We start from the raw sequence: 27,373 nt of genomic DNA on the forward strand, positions 1-27,373 counted from the left end.
CTACGGGTCGACGAAACATTACTTCGGACCGGGCCCGGCGGCTCGGGAAGCACACAGGGTTACCAGAGGAGGTCCAAAAGACCACCCCAACAGCCCCCTCTTCGCCACGCGTGAGAGAGGAGCGAAAAGAATGGAGAACCAGCCCTAAGCTTACTGCACTTGGTATTCCCAGGCGGTCTCCCATCCAAGTACTAACCAGGACCGAACCTGCTTAGCTTCCGAGATCGGACGAGATCGGGCGTGTTCAGGTTGGTATGGCCGTAAGCCATTACGATAGTGCAGAGTACAACATGTACCCAACAAAGGGTCTCCATAACGCCTAACCCTGTGACACCCGGGCCGACCCGGCATTTTTCCCCCCGAAAAAATGAGTGTCGATCTAAAACATGAAAAGAGGGCACCACCCAGACGGTCCCATTTGTACCGCGCTCAGTGGCCCACCCCAAGGGCGTGAGACCCCTCTACCTATGTTCTGATCTATTCCGTTAACATTCCCCAGATATGAACGAGAATTCATCGAGACAACCTAGTAAACTGGCGCTCGGAAGAGACAAAACTCCATCCCAGTTGCCCTATAAAAACGCTGTTTTAATCACGAGCAACCAAGGCGTACTTAGCCCCCTGCGTGATTCTTAACAGAAACACCCTGAGGCGTCGAGACCCAAACACATCAATGGAGTGAGTTCACCCACGTTACAAACGTTACATGAACACACATGTTCTCATCACAACTAACCAGATAATTTTTACACATGTAAACAACAACGCCAATTTCTATGGAGAGAGAAGCTATACCAGTGACAAGACAATTCACACACCACACGCGTCGTATCCTCAATGTATTGCAGCAACACACGTTTTGGAAAACATCGTTATTACAAAACATTTAGAAGGGAAGGAAAGAAGAAGTGTTTAAAGTCCGGTCGGGACTCCTACCCTGAGCGCAGGCCGAGAGGACTGCAATCTGGTTAACGGGACACCGAAGTCGAACACGGCATCTCCTGCGTTGGCGACGAGGGTAACGTCGCTGCGCCACCCAGCCGCTACGTTTCTCCATGTTGATGTTAAGGCATGTTATAGTCATAGCAACGTTCAACAGTGTAGCATTAAGCTAACAGCCGCTCTTGACTGATAGCAACAAGCTAACGTTTCCTAGCCTAGTGACACAACGGGCTAGCGCCGCAGCTAACAGCTGACTGGCTAACAGGTAGGCCACAACTAGCACGCAAGCTAAGCAGCTATCACCTGAACTGTACACAACGACATAACAAGCCACACTTCAGACAGGCCGCCGTCTGAAACCCTCCTCATCCTTAAGAGAGAAGAGAAAAAAAAATTTCAAACACAGTTTTCAACAGTGATTTTACCAGACATACGGCGGAGCTGGCACAATTCCCATCTGGGCTGCAGCCGACTTGAACATGGATCTTCCGATAACGAAAATCCATGCCCACATTTCCTCGTTTAGGGTGTACTTACACTCAAGTGAAAGATGGGGCCTGCACGGGACAGAGAAGCATCCGCTTGTCCAGAGAATCCCGGGTTCTAACCAGGTCTCTGTCGCGGCCCACTAGTTGACCATCATGGGCTTTAGACCAAGATCCTCTGCCGTCGCCTAAGAGGCCAAACAGAGGACCCCAATCTGGGGCCGGCTTTCGTAAAAATGGTCAGCTAGCCCCCATAGCACTAACAGACAACTGGCGCTCGCAAGCAAAACATTACTCACCCAGGCTCGAAAACAACCAGTCTCTCACAACAGACGGTGCCTTCCACAGTCCAGCTGTATAACCGGAGGTTCAATTACCTATCCAGCCGCAGCAAGGAGGACTGCCGGTGGGGAGTATATCAGCGACGCGAGCCCCTAATATGAAAAAGCCGGTGGAGGTTTAGAATGATCATCATCTTCCAGACACTCCAGTGACGAAGACAATATCGCCGTATTTTCTCGAAAATAGAAAATAAAGATATAATGTCAACGTATCTCCTTGTTCTTCTGTTTTCCTTTCTCCAGCTAATACTTTCTTCCTCGCCAAGTGATTGGTATACAGGCACTATCTTGTGGATGAAATTTGAGAAGGAGATGAGTGTGTGGCCCCACCCCTGCTTATGTAGGCAGCAGATGGGGGTGTGGTCAGACGGATGTTGGTAGGTAAAGGTACATTTTGAAATGTATTCAGTGCATATCCACTGAAGCGAGATATATGCATTATGATGCTGAGCGGAAGCTAGCATGAAACAGAACCCTTTGTAGTGTGGTAGTGAAAGGGTTAACCCTTTGTAGTGTGGCAGTGAAATGGTTAACCCTTTGTAGTGTGGCAGTGAAAGGGTTAACCTTTTGTAGTGTGGCAGTGAAAGGGTTAACCCTTTGTAGTGTGGCAGTGAAAGGGTTAGCCCTTTGTAGTGTGGTAGTGAAAGGGTTAACCCTTTGTAGTGTGTCAGTGAAATGGTTAACCCTTTGTAGTGTGGCAGTGAAAGGGTTAACCCTTTGTAGTGTGGTAGTGAAAGGGTTAAACAAGCAATTCATGAGTAACTTCCATGGGCATATATAGCCCTACAATAACACAATGACTGACCGCATACCGTTAAATCCGACATGGTTTTACACAAACACATGTTGACACACTATTATAGTAACAGATTATTATAGTGATTGATTCTCCTGTTCTGCAGGATGCAGCACAAATTAAACCGTAGGTGCACACAGTTGTTTACATGTATCATAATTAACAAACACATGTCCCTGCTGGCTTGTGTCCTCAGCTTAGCTGCTGGCCTGGTTCACACAGTGCAGCTCATTTCCTCAACACAGCACTAAATTAACTGCAGACAACGAGAGGGATGTTATGAACAGAATCCTCCAGCCATACTCAACGCTGAGCCAATATTAGGATTATGTTTTTTAATGATGAGGGGCGGATATTAAGCTTAGGTCATGTGGCTTTTATTTTTCTATTCAACGACAGCATGAGAAGGGCTATGATTTTGTTGGTTGGGTCTAGTTAGAGACACACTTATGTGTTGATAGCAGAAAGTTGCAGATGCACGGGATGCAGAAAGTGAAACATATACATGTCAATACATTATTTACTATATATATATAATATGAGCAGGTCGGCACCTGGCACGGTTGCCTCCGCCGTCGGTGTGTGAATGTGTGAGCGAACGGGTGAATGGCATAAGTTGTAAAGCGCTTTGGATAAGAGCTGCTATATACATGCAGCCCAGTTACCATTTACCAGGTGAAGGAGGTAAGTATCCACTTCCATATCCTGCCATTTGCACTGATAGCTCCCTGGTATCTGCCCTATACACCTCAAAGCAATCAGAATAACAGAACAACATTATTCTATTATATGTTGGTTTCAGTCTGGTCTCCCTGGTTGGGGACGTGTCAAAGTTGAGGCATGAGAAGAAGCCATCGTTGACTGACCTTTACCACCTCCACAGCCGTGACTAACCCGAGAAGAGATCTAACTGTCATGAACTGCAATTACTTGCTGTGAATTGATTTAATTCCAATTATTCAGGCTTGGCTTTGACTAGGAGACAGGAATGGAGTTATGTGTCATAATGTGTTATGAGGTACGGTCATTCGCTCACGTCGCTTAGACCAATGGATGGTTACGCTTAATATCGCCTAATCTATGTTTTAAATTATGGCTATGTGTCTAATCTGCCCGTCGCTTATCAAAGAATCCTTTTCCAGTCAGTGCTGTCAAGGCAGATTGGTTTTTTATCGCTTCATTTCCGTTTGAGAGCATTTTGAAAAGCACCCGTTTTGAGGTAAAAAACAGTTCATTCTAGACCAGGGCCCTCATGCATCAACGTGTTCTACGCACAGATCTGTGCGTAACCCGTGCGTACGATCATTTCTAAGCAAAGAGTGGGATTCATCAATTTGAACTTGAACTTGACTTCGTGCGTACATCTACGCACAGGTCAGACCTGGCGTACCTCGCGCCCAGTGGTAGAATATATTATTACAACAAGGAAATGAGCTTCTGTGCATAATAACACTGGATGTTCTGTATGAACCGTAGTTCATTATAGTTCATTGTAAGATAGCAACAGTAGTGTAATTATGGTCAAAACCCTATAAATAGCATTTGGAATAATAGATCTTTCTCTCAGAATGAATGCAGCATGGTTTATATAGCGTTATCGGAATATACGGGGTGTAGGCTACTGACTGACTGCGCTCCGCGTAGCTTGATTGATTGATTGATTGAAAAGTTTATTAACAGATTGCAGAATGGGTACAGTACAGTACAGCTCAGTACATACAATTGTTAATTGGGGATGCAGACCAACTTTCGTCCTGTTTACATCAGGGTCCCCCATTTTCAATTCATCATAAATCATAAAGCTCAACTCGTTATTATTTTGCGCACAGACCGCCGAAACACGGGAACGTTTTGATTATATTTAAAAGGCTTTACGTTAAACGAAACAAGTGGAATTTCGAAGCTGTAAGCAGAATAAGTCATATGAATATAGTGTTCTTCCCCCTTTTTACTGTACAAGAAAGAATAGAAAACGCATTGCAATGACACCATGCAGATAGTGGACAGACTATATGATGGGATTCAAGTTCGCGTTTTTGTTGCTCATAGTCATAGGCATGCTGTCAGAGTATGATATCTTAATCAAACATTCTAGAACATTTGTCGTCACAGATCATGTCCTAATGGAACATAGGCTATGGCATGGATCGTGATATTGTGTGGACTGTTATTATTACTGTACGGCGGTACCACCCATTGTGACAGCAGCCTTGAGTCCCGCACACAAACATGATGGAATTCAAGTTCATGTATTGAAAGGCAGGATACATCATACATGCAGTGAGATTCATTGTTCTTGTATATGCTCTCGTATTATATTGTTTATATAGGCTACCCAATACTGACATCAAAATAGATTGTAGTATGCCTCTAGAAATCATATGCAGCAGGTAGAAAATTGACGGGAGATCCATCGCGATTTGGAATAGAATTGAGGAGAACTTTAATCCGTGGGTATTAATCAAACAACACGGGAAAAGGCAGTCATATTCCAGCGCGGTCTTTATTAGCCGACAACAAAATAGATGCCTCTAAAAATCATATAGCCAATCGAACACAACTAATAAAGGCATTCATATAACAGCACGGTTATAATGACACACAACCAACGCCAAACAGTGGTCAACGAACGGTCTTTATTAGTATTTTGAGCTGTCCAGGCAGAATTGCAGCAATGGTCTTAGGGAGCCGTTGATATCTGACATCACCGTTTACAAGTCCGCCTTTTATTTATCCCATAAATCATAATACGCGATAGTGTCTTCTTGGTTCGACAGCAGTGAATTCTCCGTGGAGTTTCTCGGAGTCCCGCTCGGGTCGGTCGGTCCATTATTTCACATCCCATGGGGGGTGTTTCCTCATTTTCATGACCATATGGATAATCATGCACGAGCATTGACGGTAGAACAAAGTGGTATTCATCAACACGGCAGGGCATAGAGCCTGCTTACGCACGTGTGATGAATGCCGACTTCCCTGTGCGTACGCTAGTTCTACATTCCGTGCTTACGTGTGGAAGTAGGTCAAGTTCTACGTCCACGTTGATGCATGAGGGCCCAGGGGTCAGCAACCTTTTTGACATGAAGTGCCTGTTTGAAATATAGTTGTAACTAGTGTGCCTCAACAATATTCCATGCTTCGTAAAAAAAAATTCTCATAATCAGGTCTTTTTAATGACAATTTTTACATTATTACATCATTATTGTTATTGTTATTATTAACAATATTATTATGATGGTTGTATCAACCCTAAATCTGAGTTGGGGGGGGGGGAATGCAATGCAGACAAACAGCTGCATACAGTGCGACCATTTCACTCACATTTGCCCATTCATTTTTGGACACATCACACACCATCGGTGTGTGTACTGTACGTGTGCTGTCATAGCTCCACCTACAGGCCTAATGGAGAACACCAGGAGAACACCAGGATGTGAATGGAGGGTGAATGTGAGGTATATCGTGTAAATAAGTTTTGATTGATCGCAAGACTACACTGTAAAAAAATTTATAATAATAAGTTACCAGAACTTAAAAATATTGAGTTCAGTTACTGTGCATTAAGGTTCAGTTTTCAATCCATAATAAGTTAACAGAAAAATAAGTACACAACCACATTATTTCAACCTAATAAAACTATGTTTATTGTCATTGTGGTAGTAAAAAGAACCTGTGGGAGGATATCAACAAGATAAATGCGACAACAGTGCAAAATATTTCACTATAATATTTCAAAGCAAAAAAATTCAAAAGAAATTATAATAATTTAAAAAAAAAAAATTATGCTGCCCCCTGTGCCTATGAAAATGCCCCCGCGTGCCTATGCAGGCACGCATGCCTAGGGTTGCCTACCCCTGTTCTAGACCATTCTATGATAATCGTCTTTTACTGGAATATTCCAGAACTTTGTTATTTGTCTGCCTATTTATGAATCATTTTCAAATAAACGCTAGATGATCAATATTATACGTGCACGTGACGCAAGCACATTCGAGCCGCGCACGGATAATCGCTGTGTTCATTTCCTCTTGGACTTTTACAGTGAAACCGAAAGAACCCATTTCACAAAACAGCTTATATCTTCATCAAAATTAGTCTGATTATCCTAACACTGATAACATAGATTCCTTACCACATCAGATGGTATCCAACTGGTATATTCCAATTCCTGATCACCATTCGAAAAAATCGATAAGTGTATGGATCCAACATGTGTACAGTGCAGTACATGATTCCGCGGGTCTCAGAGGCTCCAGAATTAACTGTGATAACCCCGGCTGCATCAGTGGACTGGAAAATGTGGAGTACAGGATTTTTTCCCCCATCCATTTTCATTGAGTCCATTCCAAAATCCCTTATGTCATCTGGGAGACGATAGGGGGCGCTTTTTTCCACATCTGATCGCCGGCGGCGCTCGGGTATACTAGGGTAGGCTGATTTCAGATCGCTAAAAAAAATAAATTAAAAATTCAGAGAAATCTCGTGAGTGGCTTTCAACATAACTATCGGAAACCCGAGATATCTCGTGAGTGGCAGTGAAAGTGTTAAGTGTTCTACTTTATCTAGTTCCATATCAGATCAACCACACATATGCATATACTAAGTAAACCGAGAGTATCTTATAGAGAAGTTCTCTTTCTTACTTTACTAGTCGGCTCTAACCAGCTGCTAAATGGCTAATTACAGGGTGTCGTCTCAGCTGTTCTGACTTGTCTGAGAAATGCTGACGACAAGCCTCTTTTCTTGCTGACTCATATCGGTAGTAATCAATGTTCTATCAAAACCAGGAATTCTATTCTAATTCATACATAGAGATTCAATCAAGTATACCTCACTCGGGAACGGAAAGAAGGAGCCACACTCCTCAAAAGACATGTCCCATTAGTTTGACTGGAACGTGTACCTGCTCTAGTGGGGCCAGTAAGTCTGCCGACGCCGGTGCCATAGGTCAGTGTGTGAAACCGTTATGAGTATGACACAACACAGGGAGTTATAGTGAGTTGAATCGTCTCACCTTATGGACAGTCAGAGGTTTGTGTGTGTGTGGCGGAGGTTTGTTGCAAAGCCGCAGGCTTGCTTTTCGGGGAAAAGTTGTGTGATAGGCTATTCAACCTGATGATGTCTCCTCTCCTCTCCTCCCATCTCTTCTCCTCTCCACTTTTCTCCTCTTTGTTCATCTCCTCTGTTCTCTTCTCTTCTCCTCTCCTCTCCTCTCCTCTCCTCTCCTCTCCTCTCCTCTCCTCTCCTCTCCTCTCCTCTCCTCTCCTCTCCTCTCCTCTCCTCTCCTCTCCTCTCCTCTCCTCTCCACTCCACTCCTCCAGCAACACACAGTGATGTGACAGCAAACAGGAACAAGGTGGGGGGATTAAAGGGATAAGCCATGTTCTTTCATTTAGAGACAGAATATTAGAGGGTGGTTCTGTCTGTCTCCTGTGACATGGGAAAATGAATGAGTTATTATTAAACAAGCTTCATCTGTGGTTCACACACGCAGGCTGTTTACCTCGAATTAGGTCTTCTAGTATTGACTGCTCTCTCTCTGATAAGGCAGGGGATTTAGAGTTTTGATGCAGGGATAAAAAAAAAAAAGGGAATAATCTCTAGCCAAGACTAGCTTATAGGAGGCTGAGTGTGTCTTCACATCTCAGAGGTCAAGAAAGCTCACCAACTTCTCTTCTTCCTGAGGAGACTGAGGAAAGCCCATCTGTCTCCTCAGATTCTGGTGAAATTCTATTTCTTCTGCGCCATAGAAAGCATCCTCACTGACTAACTGCATCACACGCGCCATCAGAGCTCATTTTTAAAAGGCAACTAAAAAGCTACTTCTACAGGCAGGCTTTTTAAACACTCATAGCCGTTTTCTCTCTGTTCATGTCTGTTTTGTTTTTGTTTTAGTTTTTTGTCATCTATTCTGGTGTTTTAGCTCATTTTATGTATTTTTTTCTTCTCTTCACATGTTTCACTTCTTGTATTTTTTACTGATGTTTTAAAAATGCTGTGAAGCACTCTGTGCACTCGTGCTGAGAAGGGCGCTATAAAAATAAAGTTTTACTTTACTTTACTTTACAGTCTGGTACGGCAACTGCTCTGCCTCAAATGGCAAATGGCTGCATTTATATATCACTTTTATCCAAAGCGCTTTACAATTTGTTCCTCACATTTGACCCATTCACCCACACAGTCACACACCGACGGCAGAGGCAACCATGCAATATGCCACCCTGCTCATCGGGAGCAGTTAGGGGTTAAGTGTCTTGCTCAAGGACACTTGTCTTCGACACGCTGCCGCGTGATTTTTTTACGTAGCCTTTGTTTGCGAAGACGCTCTCTGATTGGCTAGCCCGCGTACAGCGAAGACCCTCTCTGATTGGTTTAGCTCCGAAGGGCTCTGGGATAGAAATGTCCGAATTGTACATATATATTCTCTGCTTCGAAGTGGTTATGCTTTGGCCCTCTTTCGAAGTGGGTTATGCTTAGAGTTAGGGTTAGGGTTAGCCCGCCCTAACCCTAACTCTAAGCATAACCCACTTCGAAAGAGGGCCAAAGCCACTTCGAAGCAGAGAATATTATGTACAAGGCGGAAGAGACCCTTCGGAGCTAAACCAATCAGAGAGGGTCTTCGCTGTACGCGGGCTAGCCAATCAGAGAGCGGCTTCGCAAACAAAGGCTATGGAAAAAAATCACGCCACGCTGCCCAGGAGGAGTGGGAATTGAACCAGGAACCTCTGGATTACCAGATGACTGCTCTATCTACCGAGCCCCGCCTCAGACCGGAAAAGCACTACAGAGGGTGGTGAAAACCCCCCAACGCATCACCGGTACATAACTCCCTGCCGTTGAGGCTGTCCAACACAAACGGTGTCTGAAGAAGACATGCAGTATTGTAAAGGATACCTCTCACACCAACCACAGACTGTTGTGTCCTCCTCCCCTCTGGGAGGCACTACAGGCATCTCAGTTCCAGGACCGGCAGGTTCATGAACAGCTTCTTCCCCTCAGCTGTCACTTTGCTGAACTCTGCACCATGGTGACATCTTTCATCTACATCATTTCATTGAGCTGTACATTGAACTGACATCACCGGTGGCCATATTCAAATGCATTAACTCTCAATTTTATTAGTGTATATACTTGACCACATCCTTTTTTTTTTTTTTTTTATTATATACTATCTATTGTGCTATATTTAATTTAGTTTATATCCCATTTTATTTTATTTATTATTTTCTATTTTTTTTTATTACAGTTGTACAGCCCTGGCCTATATTTTATTTCATAATTCTATTCTATTGTGGTTAACTTAGTTGATATTTCATTTTATTTTACTCCACCTCTTTATTTTATTATCTGTCTGTTATTGTCTGTCGCACCGGAAACTACCAAAGCAAATTCCTTGTATGTGTAAACTACTTGGCAATAAAGACCTTTCTGATTCTGATTCTGATTCTGAACTGTCAAACTAAATGGATGCGTGCAAAACTGTTTAGAGCCTTGGGATATGTGTGGGATCAGGCAAGCGATACCGGAGTCTCATGGCAAGCACAGAGAGACTCAGAAGGAGATTCTATCTCCTGCCAGGCCCAGGAGTTCAAAACTTGTAATCCCTATTGATTGATTGATTTATTGAAAAATTTTATGAACAGATTGCAGAATGGGTACAGTACAGCTCAATACACACAATTGTTAAGGGGATGCAGACCAGAGAAAGACTTTCGTCTTGTTTACATCAGGGTCCCCCATTTTCAATTCATAATGAATTGAAATGAATGAATCCAAATCTGATCTGATCAGATAGGGATTAAAAGTTTTGAACTCCTGGGCTGGCCATCAGGATGCTCAATGACAATAATAACACCATGTAACAAACCATCAAATACACTCACAGCACACACACCCACACGCACACACTCACTTTAAATAAACAACTCACTGCAGCACCCACTTAACCCTCTTTAGACACTTTAACACACTTTATATTTATTGGTAAAGAGATTTGCACTACAACTCATACCTGAGTCATTACACCTTACCCTAAATTGTACCTCATCCCATTTCTGCATTGTACTGTATATTGTATTGTAACTCAGTTACTTTTTCTACTCTGCATTGTATATTGTATATATGTATACCGAACACTTTTGTTTACGTACTTTTGACTTCTATTTTATACTTATTTTATACTTATCTATTTTTATCTAGCACACTCGCAGGAGCAAAACAGAAAGAAGCATTTCATATAAAAGTATTCTGAACTTGAAATTTGAAACTTGGATATGTGTGGGATCAGGGCTGCCTCAGGGGGTGTGCGAGCAGTGCGGTCGCACAGGGCCTCGCGGGAAGGGGGGCCTCGCACAAAAAAAAGAAACGAAAATTTAAAAAAAATATTTTTTATTTATTAATTTTTTTATTATTATTTTTAATTTTTTTTTTTTTTTTGCGAGGCCCCCCTTCCCGCGAGGCCCTTTTTCATCACAGACATAAAATCTAGTTTTGCTTATATGCTTATATATTTCACATTAGACACATTTGTAGAATGTGTCTGACTTGTTTCTGGCTCTGCGGCTCTGCAGCAGACATACTCACTATTGGAGCTTTGGGGCTCTGCAGCAGACATACTATTGGTTTCAACGAAGGGAGGGGTTACATCATGTGTACGCCGGCGTGCGTCAGCTGCGTTTGACTATTTCGCGCGTGCAGCTTTGGAGGTTATGCTTAGTTATGCCAGCCAAGACGAAGAGGACGGTCATTCGGCAGATGGACTGAAGATGAAAGTTGTTGCATGTTAGACAGTTCAGTCAGGCTAGCCATGTCGGCTTAGCTAAAGGCAGGGACAGCTAGTTAGCTTTAGCTACGTTATAATATCGAGTGCTAATGTGTGGTTCAGTCGGGATAGCCATGATGATGTCGGCTAGTAGCTAGCTTAGCTAAAGGCTAACTAGCGTTAGCTAACCTAGAGAGAGCGCATGCAGCATTGTTATGCCAAGATGAAGAGGACGGTCATTCGGCAGATGAACTTCGTCAACTCCACGCGGTTGTCTCCATCCTCTTGGACGTTTGGTGAGTTTTTAATGCACTCTATTCTATTCCCGCCGTGGATATATATCTCTCTCTCTCTCGGGAGCCAAACGGGCCGGCTAGCTGTTGTAGCTAATGTTATATTGAGCCAAAGCGGGCCGGCTAGCTAACGTAGCTAACGTTATATTGAGCCAAACGGGCCGGCTAGCTGTTGTAGTAGCTAACGGTGTGTGGCCTGGTGTCAGTACCTGGCTACTCTATTTGCAGTTAGCCTATTTAGCTGATGTCGGCCATTGGCTCCTTGCTACTTTGTTTTCTCTGGTATAGACCCTCTTCTCTTTGGATTTAAGTGTTGATCTTTGTCCTTTTGGATCTATGTATATTCATGTTGCCTTTGTGAAGTTATCTTTTCCTTCTGTTTTGTTCTTCCATTAAAAGTTGAATATCCTTTAGGGGCTCATCTTTGCTTATCTCTCTCATACATGCTCTCTCTCTAACACACACACACAGACATGCTCTCTCTCTCTAACACACAAACACACATGCTCTCTCTCTCTCTCTCTTTCTAACACACACAGACATGCTCTATATCTCTCTCTAACACACAAAATGACATGCTCTCTCTCTATATTTCTCTCTCTTTCTAACACACATATACATGCTCTCTCTCTAACACACACACAAACAGACATGCTCTCTCTCTATCTCTCTCTTTCTAACACACACAGACATGCTCTATCTATCTCTCTCTCTTCAATTCAAATGGGCTTTATTTCACATTCTTGTATTTCTCCCAGTAGGTATGGGAGTTTTGAGTTATTGTCGATGTTTTCAAAGTCTCTTTGGGTGTTTGCAATTTGTGGGAAGTATGTCTTGGTATAGTGGGCAGGTTGTTAAGAAGTGGAGCTCGGTTTCCACCTCATCTTGTGTGCAGTGGGTCTGTCTTCGCTTGGGAGCCAGGTCTGCCTATGGCGGCCTTTCTCGATGGCTAGGCTGTGCTCGCTGAGTCTGTACCTAGTCAAGGATCTTCTTAGTATTGGGTCAGTCACAGTGCTCAGGTATTCTGCCACTGTGTACTCTCTGTTTAGGGCCAAATAGCATTTCAATTTGCTCTGGTTTTGGGTTGTTTCTTTCCAATGTGTCTCTCTCTCTCTCTCTCTCTCTGGCCTTGCTCTGGTGGAGGGTCAGCGGCATTACCAGGTCTGTGCAGCGATAACACTGTATATTGACTGTAGAACGGGAGCTCTCTCTCGCTCTCTCTCTTGCTATATGTTGACTGTATCATGCCCAGCCTCGGGCAGCGCTATTATTTAAGAATATGTTGACTGTATGAAAAAATAAAAAATAAAATATTATATATATATATATATTTTTTTTACCTTTTAGAGGGGGGGCCTCACGTTTAAATCTCGCACAGGGCCTCGCATTTCTCCCAGGCGGCCCTGTGTGGGATTATGTGCAAAATAAATGGCTGTTGTTTTTCACTGCCAATGTTAGCTGCAGTCGACAGTTGTATTTGGATCCCTAACATTACAGAAGGAATGATAACACAAGTAACAGCTTATTTATTGGGTCATTAACCGTAATGAACACTGAAATTGGAACGACTGCTTTAAGAAATGTTATTAAAGTATAGGGGAATCATACAGTATCGTATTTAGTCATATTGTAGAATATTGTATTGTATCCTACATTGCATCATATTGCATTGCATCATGCTGACACCTAGCTATCTACACTATGCTGTCGGTTAAGACAACAGTGGAGGAGAGACTTAGAGCTCACAGGGAAGTGAAAATAAATGGGGTTTTAATTAAGGCTGTTGCCAGATGCCTGTCTGACTGAGATGAGCTGGGATAAGAACTAGCAGGCTGCTGGCGATCACTGCAATCAAGCCATTTAGTCTCCCACAATGCACACACACTCACACATGCACACACACACACACACACACACACACACACACACACACACACACACACACACACACACACACACACACACACACACACACACACACACACACACACGCACACACACACACACTTACTATATTAATCAGGTGAATTTCCTGTATTCTACAAAGAGCCTGATAAAAGGAATTAGCATGAGAATTCCCTCATGAATAGTTTGAAGTGTGTATGTTATCCGTTTGTGTGTGTGTATGTGTGTGTGTGTGTGCGTGTGTGTGTGTGTGTGCGTGTGCGTGTGTGTGTGTGCGTGTGTGCATCACTAGACAGCAAGAAAGAGTGTGCACATGTGTGTGTGTGTGCGTGTGTGTGTGTGAGAGAGAGAGAGAGAGAGAGAGAGAGAGAGAGAGAGAGAGAGAGAGAGAGAGAGAGAGAGAGAGAGAGAGAGAGAGAGAACGAACCTGTTGGTGCTTCTCAAACTCCAGTTTGATGGGGGACTTGATGCAGTTGCAGGTGTCCTGGTAGGTCTGTCTGAGAGCCAGGTCCATCAGGTGTTTATGATAGGCCCCGGCCAGGTTACCACAGGTGAAGATGATCACGTTGGCCAGGATCTAATACACACACACACACACACACACACACGCACACACGCGCACGCGCACACGCACACGCACACAAAGCATTGAATTGATGTCAGTTTGTGACACATGTTCACAGGAAGGTCTCGGCATAATTATCCTTGTGTGTGCCCCCTACTACTTAAGCCTACCCTATTACCACATAAAAGCTGACCAGAGCAAACACTTCAATATTGCTTTTCCACCTGCTACCTCTGCTATGTAAACCTCGAGCTCTTTATACTGTGACCGTGCATAGCAATCGGCTGCCCTTGGCCTCATAGCCAAGGGCTTTGAGCTAATTCGGACATACTTTACCGTCTGTGAGTTTTTCCACTATGTGTGTGTGTGCATGTTTGTGTGTGTGTCCCAACGGAGATTAGACTGTGTCACTGTGATGGTAGATAAAGTGACAGCGAAGAGAGATGATATGACTGACGGAAGCTCTTCACTGAATGCTGTGTGTGTGTGTGCGTAATGTCTCCTGTCAGACGTCCATATAACGTCAGAGAGAGTCAAAGGAGAAATCAATTCCATTAGGGGTTTGAAAAATAATGTGTCTGCGCTACTAGGCGACGTGCCCTCTGGGGGAAATGGTTTGACTGTGATTATGGCCCGAGGCAGAAGCGCTGCCCGTGTCTCTGAGTGATTAGCATATGAAAACAGCATTCATTACATATCTTCCAGTCAGTCGTCACAGGCTGCTATTAAAGACAAGCCAGCACTCCAGGTTCAAATGTAATGTGAAGTACCCTTTGTCTCAATGTGTGTGTGTGTGTGTGTGTGTGTGTGTGTGTGTGTGTGTGTGTGTGTGTGTGTGTGTGTGTGTGTGTGTGTGTGTGTGTGTGTGTGTGTGTGTGTGTGTGTGTGTGTGTGTGTGTGTGTGTGTGTGCATGTGTGTGCGTGTGTGTGTGCGTGTGTGTGTGTGTGTGTGTGTGTGTCTATGTGTTCCTGATGTGTTCAAAATGCTTTCTACTTATTAAAAGACGATTACGGCTGAATCATCAGCGTATTTTTATTTTGGGTGTATTGACGTAAGCCAATAGGCGTAATTGGGGATCCATTGAACTGTTGCACATACTGTGCGCAGTACGATGACAAGCATGCACACACACGCACACACGCACGCACGCACGCACGCACGCACACACGCACACGCACGCGCACGCACACACACATGCACACACACACACACACATATTCCTGTCTATCCAATTTCAAGGGTCATTGAGTGTGGGTGCAGGTCCACGGTAGCATTGAGCTAATCCAAACCCCTGGTTAACTTGTGACTTGTGACTGAAACACATTGAAATAGTTGACAAGAACCTATTAAAATCATGAGTGATGTCGGTATATTCACCCCCCCTCTCCCCCTTTTAAAATGATATTTGCAGTTAAAATACATTAATATGTCAACAATATGTAATCTCCTCTCCTCTCCTCCCCTCTCATCTCCTCTCCTATCCCCATTTCCTCTCATCTCCTCTCCGCTCCTCTCCCCCTTTCCTCTCCTCTTCTCTCCTCTCCTCCCCTCTCCTGTCCTCTCCTCTCCTCCACTCTCATCTCCTCTCCTCCCCTCTTTTCTCCCTCCTCTCCTCTTTTCTCCTCTCATCTCATCTCTTCTCCTCTCCTCTCCTCTCCTCTTTTCTTCTCCCCTCTCTGTGTGCAGTATGAAGGGGTGTAGTCACTTGTGATAAAGTCAAAGTCTGTATTGTTTGTCCATCACAGCTTGTATATTATTTATTCTCAAACATGGCAACGGTCACCAAGGACCTTTTCTTTTTAATTGGTAAAACATGCAGATAAAATTCAAACGGACACGAGTTCCAATTGAGGGAAGCTAGGTGTGGGCACAAGCTGTTCTCTACAACTCGTTCCCAGTCTGCTTGGTATTCTCTTGGTGTACATGCTGTTGCCTGGCTGTCAGGTATCTCTGAGGACCATTCTGGTTTGTTCTCTTGCGAATGTGAGGATCGGTTGAACATTTCCATTAAGTCATTTAGCTGACGCTTTTATCCAAAGTGATGTACAACAAAGGGATATGCATCCGGCAGTCTTCCTGTAAGTGGTATAGTTCATCTAGCAGTGCCAAACTGAAGTGCTTCACTTGGAGTGCGTAACAAGCAGAGACAATAAGAGGAATTAGTGAACAAGCGTATTTTCCTTTTCTTTCTTATTTTTTTTAATTACATGATATACAGTTTGAATCAAGGCTGGGAGGTATACCGTCATACCATTTTCAATTAAATAGGACCTTGACAATTGCATTACAACATGAAGACGTAAAAGAAATATATCACATTGCAATTTATAAACTATACCGTCAAATACCGTTACACCATCAAAACTGAGACAAATATTGTGATATGATATTGTGTGGGCATATATCGCTCAGCCCTAGTTTGAATAAGTGTGTTTTTAATTCTGTGTGGAAGATTGAGCGGGTCAGCTGTTGAGTCTCGAGTCCCCAGTGTTCGAGTCCGAGTCCAAGTCTGAGTCACCAGAGAAGAGCCTGAGTCGAGTCCGAGTCGAGTCCCCATTATTACCCTAGTCCGAGTCCAAGTCCAAGTCGTGAAGGTTGAGTCACATCCACTCCATGGCAGTCAAAGAGCTGACATACAAATAGAAAAGGTCTACATTAAACATAAATGACACAGCGGTCACCATTTCAATGGGAGTTTACTTATACTTTGTGACACAATAGCCAAACAAATGCACTAGCCCTCAATATCTTATGCCAAATGATTAGGGCCTATTACAAAAGAAATTCAAATACTGTATATATAACTGTATTTATCAATTAACAAGTCAGAGTCCTTGTCCGCACCTTCTGAGTCCGAATGCAGTCAACGCTCGAGTCCAAGTCCGAGTCATCAGTGCTCGAGTCCAAGTCGAGTCACGAGTCCTGAAAATGAGTCCAGGGCCTGAGTACTACAACACTGCCTGACCGTGGTGGGAAGTGTGCATTCCACAGCCGGCGCCGGGGGGGGGCAGGAAGGACAACAGCCCCCCAGACTATATAAACGGCGTCCTTACTGTGTCGTCCTCACCTGCCAGACCAGAGGCTCTGGGTCCTTGGTGGTGGAGGCCAGACACACGATGAGCGTGAGCGTGTGGGAGAGGCAGGTGATGATGCTGGCGACGACGGCGCTCCGCATGGAGAAGGGCAGCATGGTGTACACCACGAACACTATGAACAGGAAGAAGGACACCTGCACACACACGGGGAAACAAACCACAAGTCATGTCGAGTCACACGGGGGAACAAACCACAAGTCACGTCGAGTCACACGGGGGAACAAACCACAAGTCACGTCGAGTCACACAGGGGAACAAACCACAAGTCACGTCGAGTCACACGGGGGAACAAACCACAAGTCACGTCGAGTCACGCGGGGGAACAAACCACAAGTCAGGTAGAGTCGGACGTTCGCCGTGTTGCTCTTCCCCCGTTTCTTGGTTTCCACCAAGGACACTATGAAAGAAGGAAGGGTCATCACGTCACCGTGTAGTGCGTGAACGCACATTGATGCCAAGTGTGGAAACTTTCAGTCATTTAAACAAGTTATTACCTCAGATGTCAGAGTCATCTGCAATTTGCTGCATTGTTAATGTGGTAACATTGACTGTGGATTTCATAATCCATATGTCTATAATTAGAAAAACCATATGCAAAACACTGGGGTGCTCTAAGGAACTGTTTTGAGCCCAGATGAAACCCCCGCGGTTGTTGAAACTGTACTTAGACAGCCATTCTCAACCCCCACTCAAGCAAATGTGGTCAACCACTAGAAACAAAGGAACTCGAAAGTCACACCCCACAGATGGAACGGTCACTCACCCTACTAAAGAGATCAGATTTCAGAGACCAGATAACCAGCTCTGATCAAATGTTAAGACTGTATGTAAATATAAGTCACACCCAGCGCCTAACAGAATACAGGCAGAGAAACACAGACCTAACTTGCTTTTGCTAAGAGTTCATGGAAACTAATTTATAAACAAGATCATATTAATTAAACCACATTAGATAAAAGGTATTTGAATATCATTCAGAATGTCAAACTAATTATGAAGATAATAGTGTCATTTCACTCTTGTTGTAAACCATATATAGAAAATAAGTCTCAATTACAAAGGTTTAGTCTGGAAAAATACACGTATCAAGTTATTCTTTATCACTGTTTGATATCAAAATGTAAGCCAAGATTAAAACTGTGATAATATTAGAAGTGTGTAAATTTATATACACGGGAGATACATCTTGTAAATGTTTATTGGGACATGCCTCTGTGAAGAAAAGGCCACAGCCCAACGGGGGCCATGGACCCCCGCTGTTGACATGCAAGAAGAAGACACCGACAAGGAAATCAGAGGGGGGGGGGGGGGGGGCGGACCGCCTCCCAGAAGACCAACCTGATTGGACCAAAACATATTATTAGACTGTTGTTATTGGTTGAAATTAGAGTATTTAAGAGCGAGCGCGGTGTTTGAGAGACGGGCCAGAAACCCGACAGGGGGGTACTGCGTCCTCTCTCAACCGATCCATCCAGACTGCTGTTTACATGTGAGTAAAAATCATGGACCCATGGTTGGTTTAGTATAACATGTATACAGATACCTATCTGTTTGACCAGATTTACTCATGTGTAATGCTCAGTAGATTCTCTATTTTATTGATGTTAACATGACTGTTTTAGGTACAGACGGGGTTTGATGTGCAAACCTTTATTAATCCTTTGTACAAACATGTGTTAATGTACTCTGAATAATCCTTGTATGTGAAAAGCAACCTTCTAATTCACTCTGAGCCCAGAGGCAAAATAAATAATGAGTTTAAACCATAGTTCCTTTTTTGCCTGGCCTGCACAGTCTATTTCTCTATCAGTAGAGAAAGACCATTTGAATCATTATGTCCTTCTTCCTTTTCCAGATAGCAATCTCATTGTACTGCAAATCACCTTAGATATTGATTAGAATATACCACATTAACTAGATAACGTTTGATATATTGGTTGATGTATATTTCCTCAGATAGCTGGTATATTTGGAATCTCAGTACTGGCTTCAATAGAACTGGCCCCAATGTCTGGCACCAAGCGGTAGCATAGAACGCTGGTATCTCTTCGGATCAAATAACAAACTCAGCAAGACCGACGGCTTCTCAGTTACAGTGGGTGACAATATTGTCACAAGGAAAGATGAAATTACATACCTAGGTTCCATCCTAGAGGCAAATCTTTCCTGTGACAAAATGGCAACCAAGGTAATAAAAAAAGTCAACCAACGAACTCGATTCTTGTACCGGATCTCCTCTCTGGTAAACAAGAATACCCTGAAGACTCTGGCAGGAGCACTCATTCAAGGGTACTACGACTATGCTTGCACCTCATGGTACCAAAGCACCTCAAATGCGCTAAAACAAAATTACAAACATCTCAAAACAAACTGGTCAGACTACTGCTTGACCTGACTCCTAGAACCCACCTCACCCCTGCCCACTTTGACAACCTAGGATGGCTTAGAGTAGACGACAGAGTACAGCAACTTGCAATGGGCCTGGTCTACAAGATACACTACACGACCAAGGTACCCATGTACATGTCAAAATACTTCCCAAAGGTCAGTGAATACCACGATCACAACACCAGAGGGAGCTCCACAAATCATGTTAAACCCAGATTCGGCTCAAACAAGGGACTAAACACGTTTCGCAATTATGCCACATCAATGTGGAACGCCCTACCCAAAGCTGTAAAGGAATCAAAACCACTCTCAAAGAACACCTACGGGAGACTGCAATTCGAAATTGGCCCCTGTAAATGTCCTAACCCAACCCCCTCCAATGTACAATAAATGACCAAGTATGGTTTCGTCAATATTCCAATGTACAGTTTTGCTTGAACAGCAAACCCACCCACCCCTCCTACCCAACCCCCCCCCCCCACCCACCCAACCACCTCCAATGTACATGCCCCCCCCCCCCACCCCACCTACCCAACCTCCTCCAATGTACAGTTTCTACGTCAAATGTATACTCTCTTTTCTAGACTCTTTTTGTATCACAAACAGTACTGTATTTGCAAATCTGGTATGTCATAAATGTATAGATGTAGCAGTACTGTCTATCTGTATGTCTTGTATGTCATATGTTATTATGAATTGAAAATGGGGGACCCTGATGTAAACAAGACGAAAGTCTTTCTCTGGTCTGCATCGCCTTAACAATTGTATGTATTGAGCTGTACTGTACTGTACCCATTCTGCAATCTGTTAATAAAGTTTTCAATCAAGCAATCAATCAATTCAATCAATCAATCAATGACCTTCCCTTCTTTTATAGTTTCCTTGGTTTCTACTCAAACCCCCTAACTTCTTTGTGACTGTGAATGTTTGTGTGTGCTAACGGTGCATTCATGTGCGCATTTTTGCTTGTGGTTGTGTTGTTGTGTTTTGTATGCTTGTGTTAATGGATGTCTGCTTGACAGCGCGCTTTGGACCTAGATAACCTCCTGCCCGGTCTCTGTCCACTTCCTGTTTCCTCCCTGTTTCCAGCCCTCCCCTTCCTGTTATGGGAACGCTGCTGGTGGCCAGCGTGACAGCTTCAGAGTCCCGATGACCTCTGACCTTCCTGCCTGCCCGTTTACTTCCTGTCTGTTAGGTTCAAAGAGTCATCTGACTAACCCTCCATCAACTGATAGAAATAGCTTTTTTGGGTAAGTCTGCCTGTATATAAAGTTACAATGAATATATCGCAAGGAAGGTATGACGTTACAGGGTCATATGGGCACCAATCGCTGTTGTGCCTCTCTTCCTTGTTCCTGGTAAATGTATACAATGGCTACATCAGACCGACTGGCTGGCTGGCAGAGCTCACCCACACAGTCCATCTCAAATTATCTTGACATATTAGGCCTAGCATACAATACGATTTTCCTTTATTGATCCCCTTGGGGGAAATTCGGGCATCATAGCAGCAGGGGGAGGGAGGAGGGGAGGTACATGTATGGGCAGGGTAATAGTAGAAAGACATAAATATAGGCAATAAAATTTGATCTGAATATAAGAATATGAGGAAAAAATAAACAGTGTAAACATTAACTCTAACAGTGTAAACAAAGGTGCAGATGAGGGTCTGTATGCGTTATTATACGTTACAAAAATTATAGGCAATAAAGATTTGAATCTGAATATATACTATGAGTAAGAATAAAAGTAAACAGTACACACAAGGTGCAGTATAGACCTGTTTGCTGTTTACAAACATACCGTGTTCGAGCCAATCAGCAATACCAACTGAGTCACATGACTAAGTTGCCCCCGGACCTGCGCGAGCTGCTGCGCCAAAAGAAGTACAACGGGGCTCTATGGAGAAACCATGGCACTCGCCTGATTAAAAGTAGTTTCAAACGAAAACGGCTGGATGCCATTTTGCCAAATCAGCATGCCTGTGAGTGTGAGTCTTTCACCTTTTACATATCTAGCTTTGGCATGGATTGATTGTTTAGATCGCTAGCATGGCTAACGAATGCAAATATATTGTAGTCTGCCCCATTGTTCTGACCAGGATTACGTTCCTTTTTGCCCCTGTGATGCGCGCACACACACTAAGTCTGACGTATACAGCGAACAGGTCTATACACAAGGTGCAGTATACACAAGGTGCCCTAACTGGCATGATATACGTCATACGGTGTAGTCCGTGCAGGTTAACGACTCTGATGCCTCACTGCCCTCTCTCAAAGCTTCAAACTATCTAGCACAGAGGGACCGGTAGGAAAAAACAACAGTTTACCATCATACCTTAACATGTGCTCTTGTTGTGTGTGCTGTCCCCAGGACAGGTGGCCTACTGTGGTACTAGTAGGACTGGTAGCACTGCTGTACTGTGGTACTAGTAGGACTGGTAGCACTGCTGAACTGTGGTACTAGGAGGACTGGTAGCACTGCTGAACTGTGGTACTAAGAGGACTGGTAGCACTGCTGAACTGTGGTACTAGTAGGACTGGTAGCACTGCTGAACTGTGGTACTAGGAGGACTGGTAGCACTGCTGAACTGTGGTACTAAGAGGACTGGTAGCACTGCTGAACTGTGGTACTAGGAGGACTGGTAGCACTGCTGAACTGTGGTACTAGTAGGACTGGTAGCACTGCTGAACTGTGGTACTAAGAGGACTGGTAGCACTGCTGAACTGTGGTACTAGGAGGACTGGTAGCACTGCTGAACTGTGGTACTAAGAGGACTGGTAGCACTGCTGAACTGTGGTACTAGGAGGACTGGTAGCACTGCTGAACTGTGGTACTAAGAGGACTGGTAGCGCTGCTGAACTGTGGTACTAGTAGGACTGGTAGCACTGCTGAACTGTGGTACTAAGAGGACTGGTAGCACTGCTGAACTGTGGTACTAGGAGGACTGGTAGCACTGCTGAACTGTGGTACTAGGAGGACCGGTAGCACTGCTGAACTGTGGTACTAGGAGGACTGGTAGCACTGCTGAACTGTGGTACTAGGAGGACTGGTAGCACTGCTGAACTGTGGTACTAGTAGGACTGGTAGCACTGCTGAACTGTGGTACTAGGAGGACTGGTAGCACTGCTGTACTGTGGTACTAGTAGGACTGGTAGCACTGCTGAACTGTGGTACTAGGAGGACTGGTAGCACTGCTGTACTGTGGTACTAGTAGGACTGGTAGCACTGCTGAACTGTGGTACTAGGAGGACTGGTAGCACTGCTGAACTGTGGTACTAGGAGGACTGGTAGCACTGCTGTACTGTGGTACTAGTAGGACTGGTAGCACTGCTGTACTGTGGTACTAGGAGGACTGGTAGCACTGCTGAACTGTGGTACTAGGAGGACTGGTAGCACTGCTGAACTGTGGTACTAGGAGGACTGGTAGCACTGCTGAACTGTATGTGGCACAGCACCATAAGTCATTTATTAATATTAATATTATTACTATTAGCTTTGAATGATTGTTCTACTCTTTGAGTGACAATGATAATGATGTTTATTGATCCAAGAATGTTGCTTTGGTTCCTGTGAGCAAGCTAGAGCAGAGGGAAGGTATATACTATACTATACTATACTATACTATACTATACTATACTATACTATACTATACTATACTATACTATACTATACTATACTATACTATACTATACTATAATATATTATACTGTACTATAATACACTATGCTATACTATATTATAATACACTATACTATGATGATGTACTGATCACTGTACTGTAGCCTACTCTTACACCATGAAGCTTCCAGAGACCTTTTCAGAAGAACTGCGTTAGTCTGTGGGGAGCAGCTCTGGCGCCGAGTGTATTTCCAGCTGTCAGCTGTCGTTTAGCAAACACTGCGACAGGAAAATAGACACAGTTAGAATGTTTACGCCGTCCTGTTTGAACAGGTCTACGAGGAGGACCGGGGAAACGTGACAAGTCGTGACCCTGAAAGAGACCTGAGGTGGCGTCAAGGGAAAGAGGAGTAGGCTCTGACTGGATGTCCAGAAACGAGATATAAGAGAAGGAGGGGACTGGAGTTTGGCCACAACTAAAACGTTTGAAATGTCCAGTTTACTTTTATATAAAAAAAAAATTGCCTCTGTCTTCCTCGTGGGACTTGCCAGGCCGGTCAGCTCGTGGTGCTCATGAAGAGAGGGGCAGTTAGTGAACGTGAGGGCCAGTCTGTCCGGGCCGCGTGAATACTTTGGGCAGCCGAAGAGTGCTTCCGCGTTCGAGTTTTGCGCTCTGATTGGCCAGGTCATGTGACATGTGCGCCAATCGTGGGACAGCAAGTTCTGCGCCTATTTCCAGGTCTAACAGCCTGCAAACTACCTGGCGTTCTATCGCCATGCTCTAAGACAAACTCTAACCTTAACCAACTTCGAAAGAGTGCCTAAGCTTAACCGTCGGAATCAGGGCAGGCGTTCTATCGCCATGCTCTAAGACAAACTCTAACCTTAACCAACTTCGAAAGAGTGCCTAAGCTTAACCGTCGGAATCAGGGCAGGCGTTCTATCGCCATGCTCTAAGACAAACTCTAACCTTAACCAACTTCGAACGAGCGCCTAAGCTTAACCGTCGGAATCAGGGCAGGCGTTCTATCGCCATGCTCTAAGACAAACTCTAACCTTAACCGACTTCGAACGAGCGCCTAAGCCTAACCAGTGTAGAAACTTGCGGTCCCACGATTGGGCGTACATGTCACATGACCATAAATGACCTGGCCAATCAGAGACGCGGAAACACTCTTCGGCTGCCCAAAGTATTCAGGCGTCCGGGCGGCCGGGGGGATTGAGACTCCAGGTGCACCGGCCAGACACCTCCACAGCACTCTGCACTGAGTCCTCCTCAAATACCATTTACTCTCCCTACTGTCTCCCCCCGACCCTCTCTCTATCTATCTCCATCTCTCTCCATCTATCTCTCCCTGTCCCTCTCTCTCCCTGTCCCTCTCTCTCCCTGTCCCTCTCTCTCTCTCTCTCTCTCTCTCTCTGTGTCTCTCTACCTGCAGGTTCTACCGTGTGATTAGCTCAGCAGGCTTCAGCAGACAAGCTGTTCCAAGTAATCACTTCACCAATCCCCCACTGAGACAGAGAGCTGCTGCTCTACCTGCTGATCTCTCTCTCGCAACCCCCCCTCCCTCCTCTCTCTCTCTCTCCCTCCCCCCTCTCTCTCCTCCTGATGTACCTTCTCTCTCTCCTCCTGATGTACCTTCTCTCTCTCCTCCTGATTTACCCCTCTCTCTCCCTCTCTCTCTCTCTCTCTCTCTCTCTCTCTCTCTCTCTCTCTCTCTCTCTCTCTCTCTCTCTCTCTCTCTCTCTCTCTCTCTCTCCCTGTCCCTCTCTCTCACACACACACACACACACACACACACACACACACACACACACACACACACACACACACACACACACACACACACACACACACACACACACACACACACCACACACACACACACACACACACACACACACACACACACACACACACACACACACACACACAACACACAAACACCTGGGCAGAGAGGTCAGTGAGATTGAGTCTTGAATCAGGGCACCAGGTGGTTCCCTGCTGGAATAACTTGGAGGCTCCATGAGAAAGAACCAGACAATAAGCTGCATAGTGTAGCTGGTGTGTGTGTGTGTGTGTGTGTGTGTGTGTGTGTGTGTGTGTGTGTGTGTGTGTGTGTGTGTGTGTGTCCCTCTCCCTTACCACTCCTTTCTCTTCCTCTTTCTCTCTCTCTTTCTCTCCCTACCTACCTACCTCCCCCTCGCCCTTTGTCTCTACCGCTCTCCTTCTCACTCTGTCTGTCTCTTCTTACCTCCTTCCATCAATGTCTCTCTCTCCCTTCCTCTGTCCGTCTCTCCCTCCCTCTCTTTATCTTGCTCTCTGTCTGCCTGTCTCTCTCTCCCTGTCCCTCTCTTGCTCTGTCTCTCTCTCTCCCTGTCCCTCTCTTTCTCTGTCTCTCTCTCTTCCTGTCCCTCTCTTTCTCTGTCTCTCTCTCTCCCTGTCCTCTCTTTCTCTGTCTCGCTCTCTTCCTGTCCCTCTCTTTCTCTGTCTGTCTCTCTCCCTGTCCCTCTCTTTCTCTGTCTCTCTCTCCCTGTCCCTCTCTTTCTCTGTGTCTCTCTCGCTCCCTGTCCCTCTCTTTCTCTGTCTCTCTCTCCCTGCTCTCTTTCCCTGTATCTCTATCTCTCCCCCTCTTTCCTCCTGATATACCTTCTCTCTCCCTCTCTCCTCTGAGAGAGATGTTAGAGAGAGAGATATTAGAGAGATATTAGATATTAGAGAGATATTAGATATTAGAGAGATATTAGAGGGAGATATTAGAGAGATATTAGAGATATATTAGAGGGAGATATTAGAGGGAGATATTAGAGAGATATTAGAGATATATTAGAGATATATTAGAGAGATATTAGAGAGAGAAATTAGAGAGAGCATATTAGAGAGATATTAGAGATATATTAGAGATATATTAGAGAGAGAAATTATAGAGATATTAGAGATATATTAGAGAGATATCAGAGAGAGAAATTAGAGAGATATTAAAGAGATATTAAAGAGAGATATTAGAGATATTAGAGATAGATATTAGAGAGATATTAAAGAGAGATATTAGATATATTAGAGAGATATTAGAGAGAAATTAGAGCGATATTAGAGATATATTGACCAATCACAAGCAAGCATTTCGGCGAATGTGAAAAACGCCATGTAATAAAGATAGATATTAGAGAGAGATATTAGAGAGAGATATTAAAGAGAGATATTAGAGAGATATTGGTGATAAGGTTCCATCCCGTTGAGCAGGTTGTTTCTTTGTTCTTTTTCCCTCCTTCCTTACATCCCTTATCCCAGAGAGAGGGTGAGAGTGTAGGAGAGAGAGGGTGAAGGTGTAGGAGAGAGGGTGAAGGAGAGAGAGGGTGTAGGAGAGAGAGGGTGAGGGTGAGGGTGTAGGAGAGAGGGTGAAGGTGTAGGAGAGAGGGTGAAGGTGTAGGAGAGAGGGTGAGGGTGAGGGTGTAGGAGAGAGGGTGAAGGTGTAGGAGAGAGGGTGAAGGTGTAGGAGAGAGAGGGTGAGGGTGTAGGAGAGAGGGTGAAGGTGTAGGAGAGAGAGGGTGTAGGAGAGAGAGGGTGAGTGTAGGAGAGAGAGGGTGTAGGAGAGAGAGGGTGAGGGTGAGGGAGGAGAGAGGGTGAAGGTGTAGGAGAGGTGAAGGTGTAGGAGAGAGAGGGTGAGGGTGTAGGAGAGAGAGGGTGAAGGTGTAGGAGAGAGAGGGTGTAGGAGAGAGAGAGAGGGTGAGAGTGTAGAGAGAGTGAGGAGAGAGAGAGGTGTAGGAGAGAGAGGGTGTAGGAGAGAGAGGTGAGAGGTGTAGGAGAGAGGGTGAAGGTGTAGGAGAGAGAGGGTGTAGGAGAGAGAGAGAGGGTGAGAGTGTAGGAGAGAGAGGGTGAAGGTGTAGGAGAGAGAGGGTGTAGGAGAGAGAGAGAGGGTGAGAGTGTAGGAGAGAGAGGGTGAAGGTGTAGGAGAGAGAGGGTGTAGGAGAGAGAGAGAGGGTGAGAGTGTAGAGAGAGAGAGGGTGAAGGTGTAGGAGAGAGGAGGTGTGTAGAGAGAGAGAGAGGGTGAGAGAGAGTAGGAAGAGAGGGTGAAGGTGTAGGAGAGAGAGGGAGATATGGTGAGGGTGTAGGTGAGAGAGAGAGAGAGAGAGGGTGAGGGTGTAGGAGAGAGAGAGAGAGGGTGAGGGCGTAGGAGAG

At 44.6% G+C, this 27,373-nt stretch overlaps 1 protein-coding gene across 1 annotated transcript in view; it reads right to left on the reverse strand.

Moving 5' to 3' along the window:
* adcy2b (adenylate cyclase 2b (brain)) overlaps nucleotides 1-27,373 on the reverse strand; it is a gene marked incomplete at its 5' end in the record, with an annotated part of 101,449 nt that overhangs the window by 72,368 nt on the left and 1,708 nt on the right. Inside the window, 2 exon segments of the mRNA XM_084312623.1 lie at nucleotides 13,951-14,100; nucleotides 17,157-17,318. Coding sequence (XP_084168749.1) covers nucleotides 13,951-14,100; nucleotides 17,157-17,318 — 312 coding nt within the window.

The sequence above is a fragment of the Notolepis coatsorum genome (assembly GCF_963971535.1).
Source record: "Notolepis coatsorum genome assembly, chromosome: 4".
In the NCBI taxonomy this organism is placed as follows: domain Eukaryota; kingdom Metazoa; phylum Chordata; class Actinopteri; order Aulopiformes; family Paralepididae; genus Notolepis; species Notolepis coatsorum.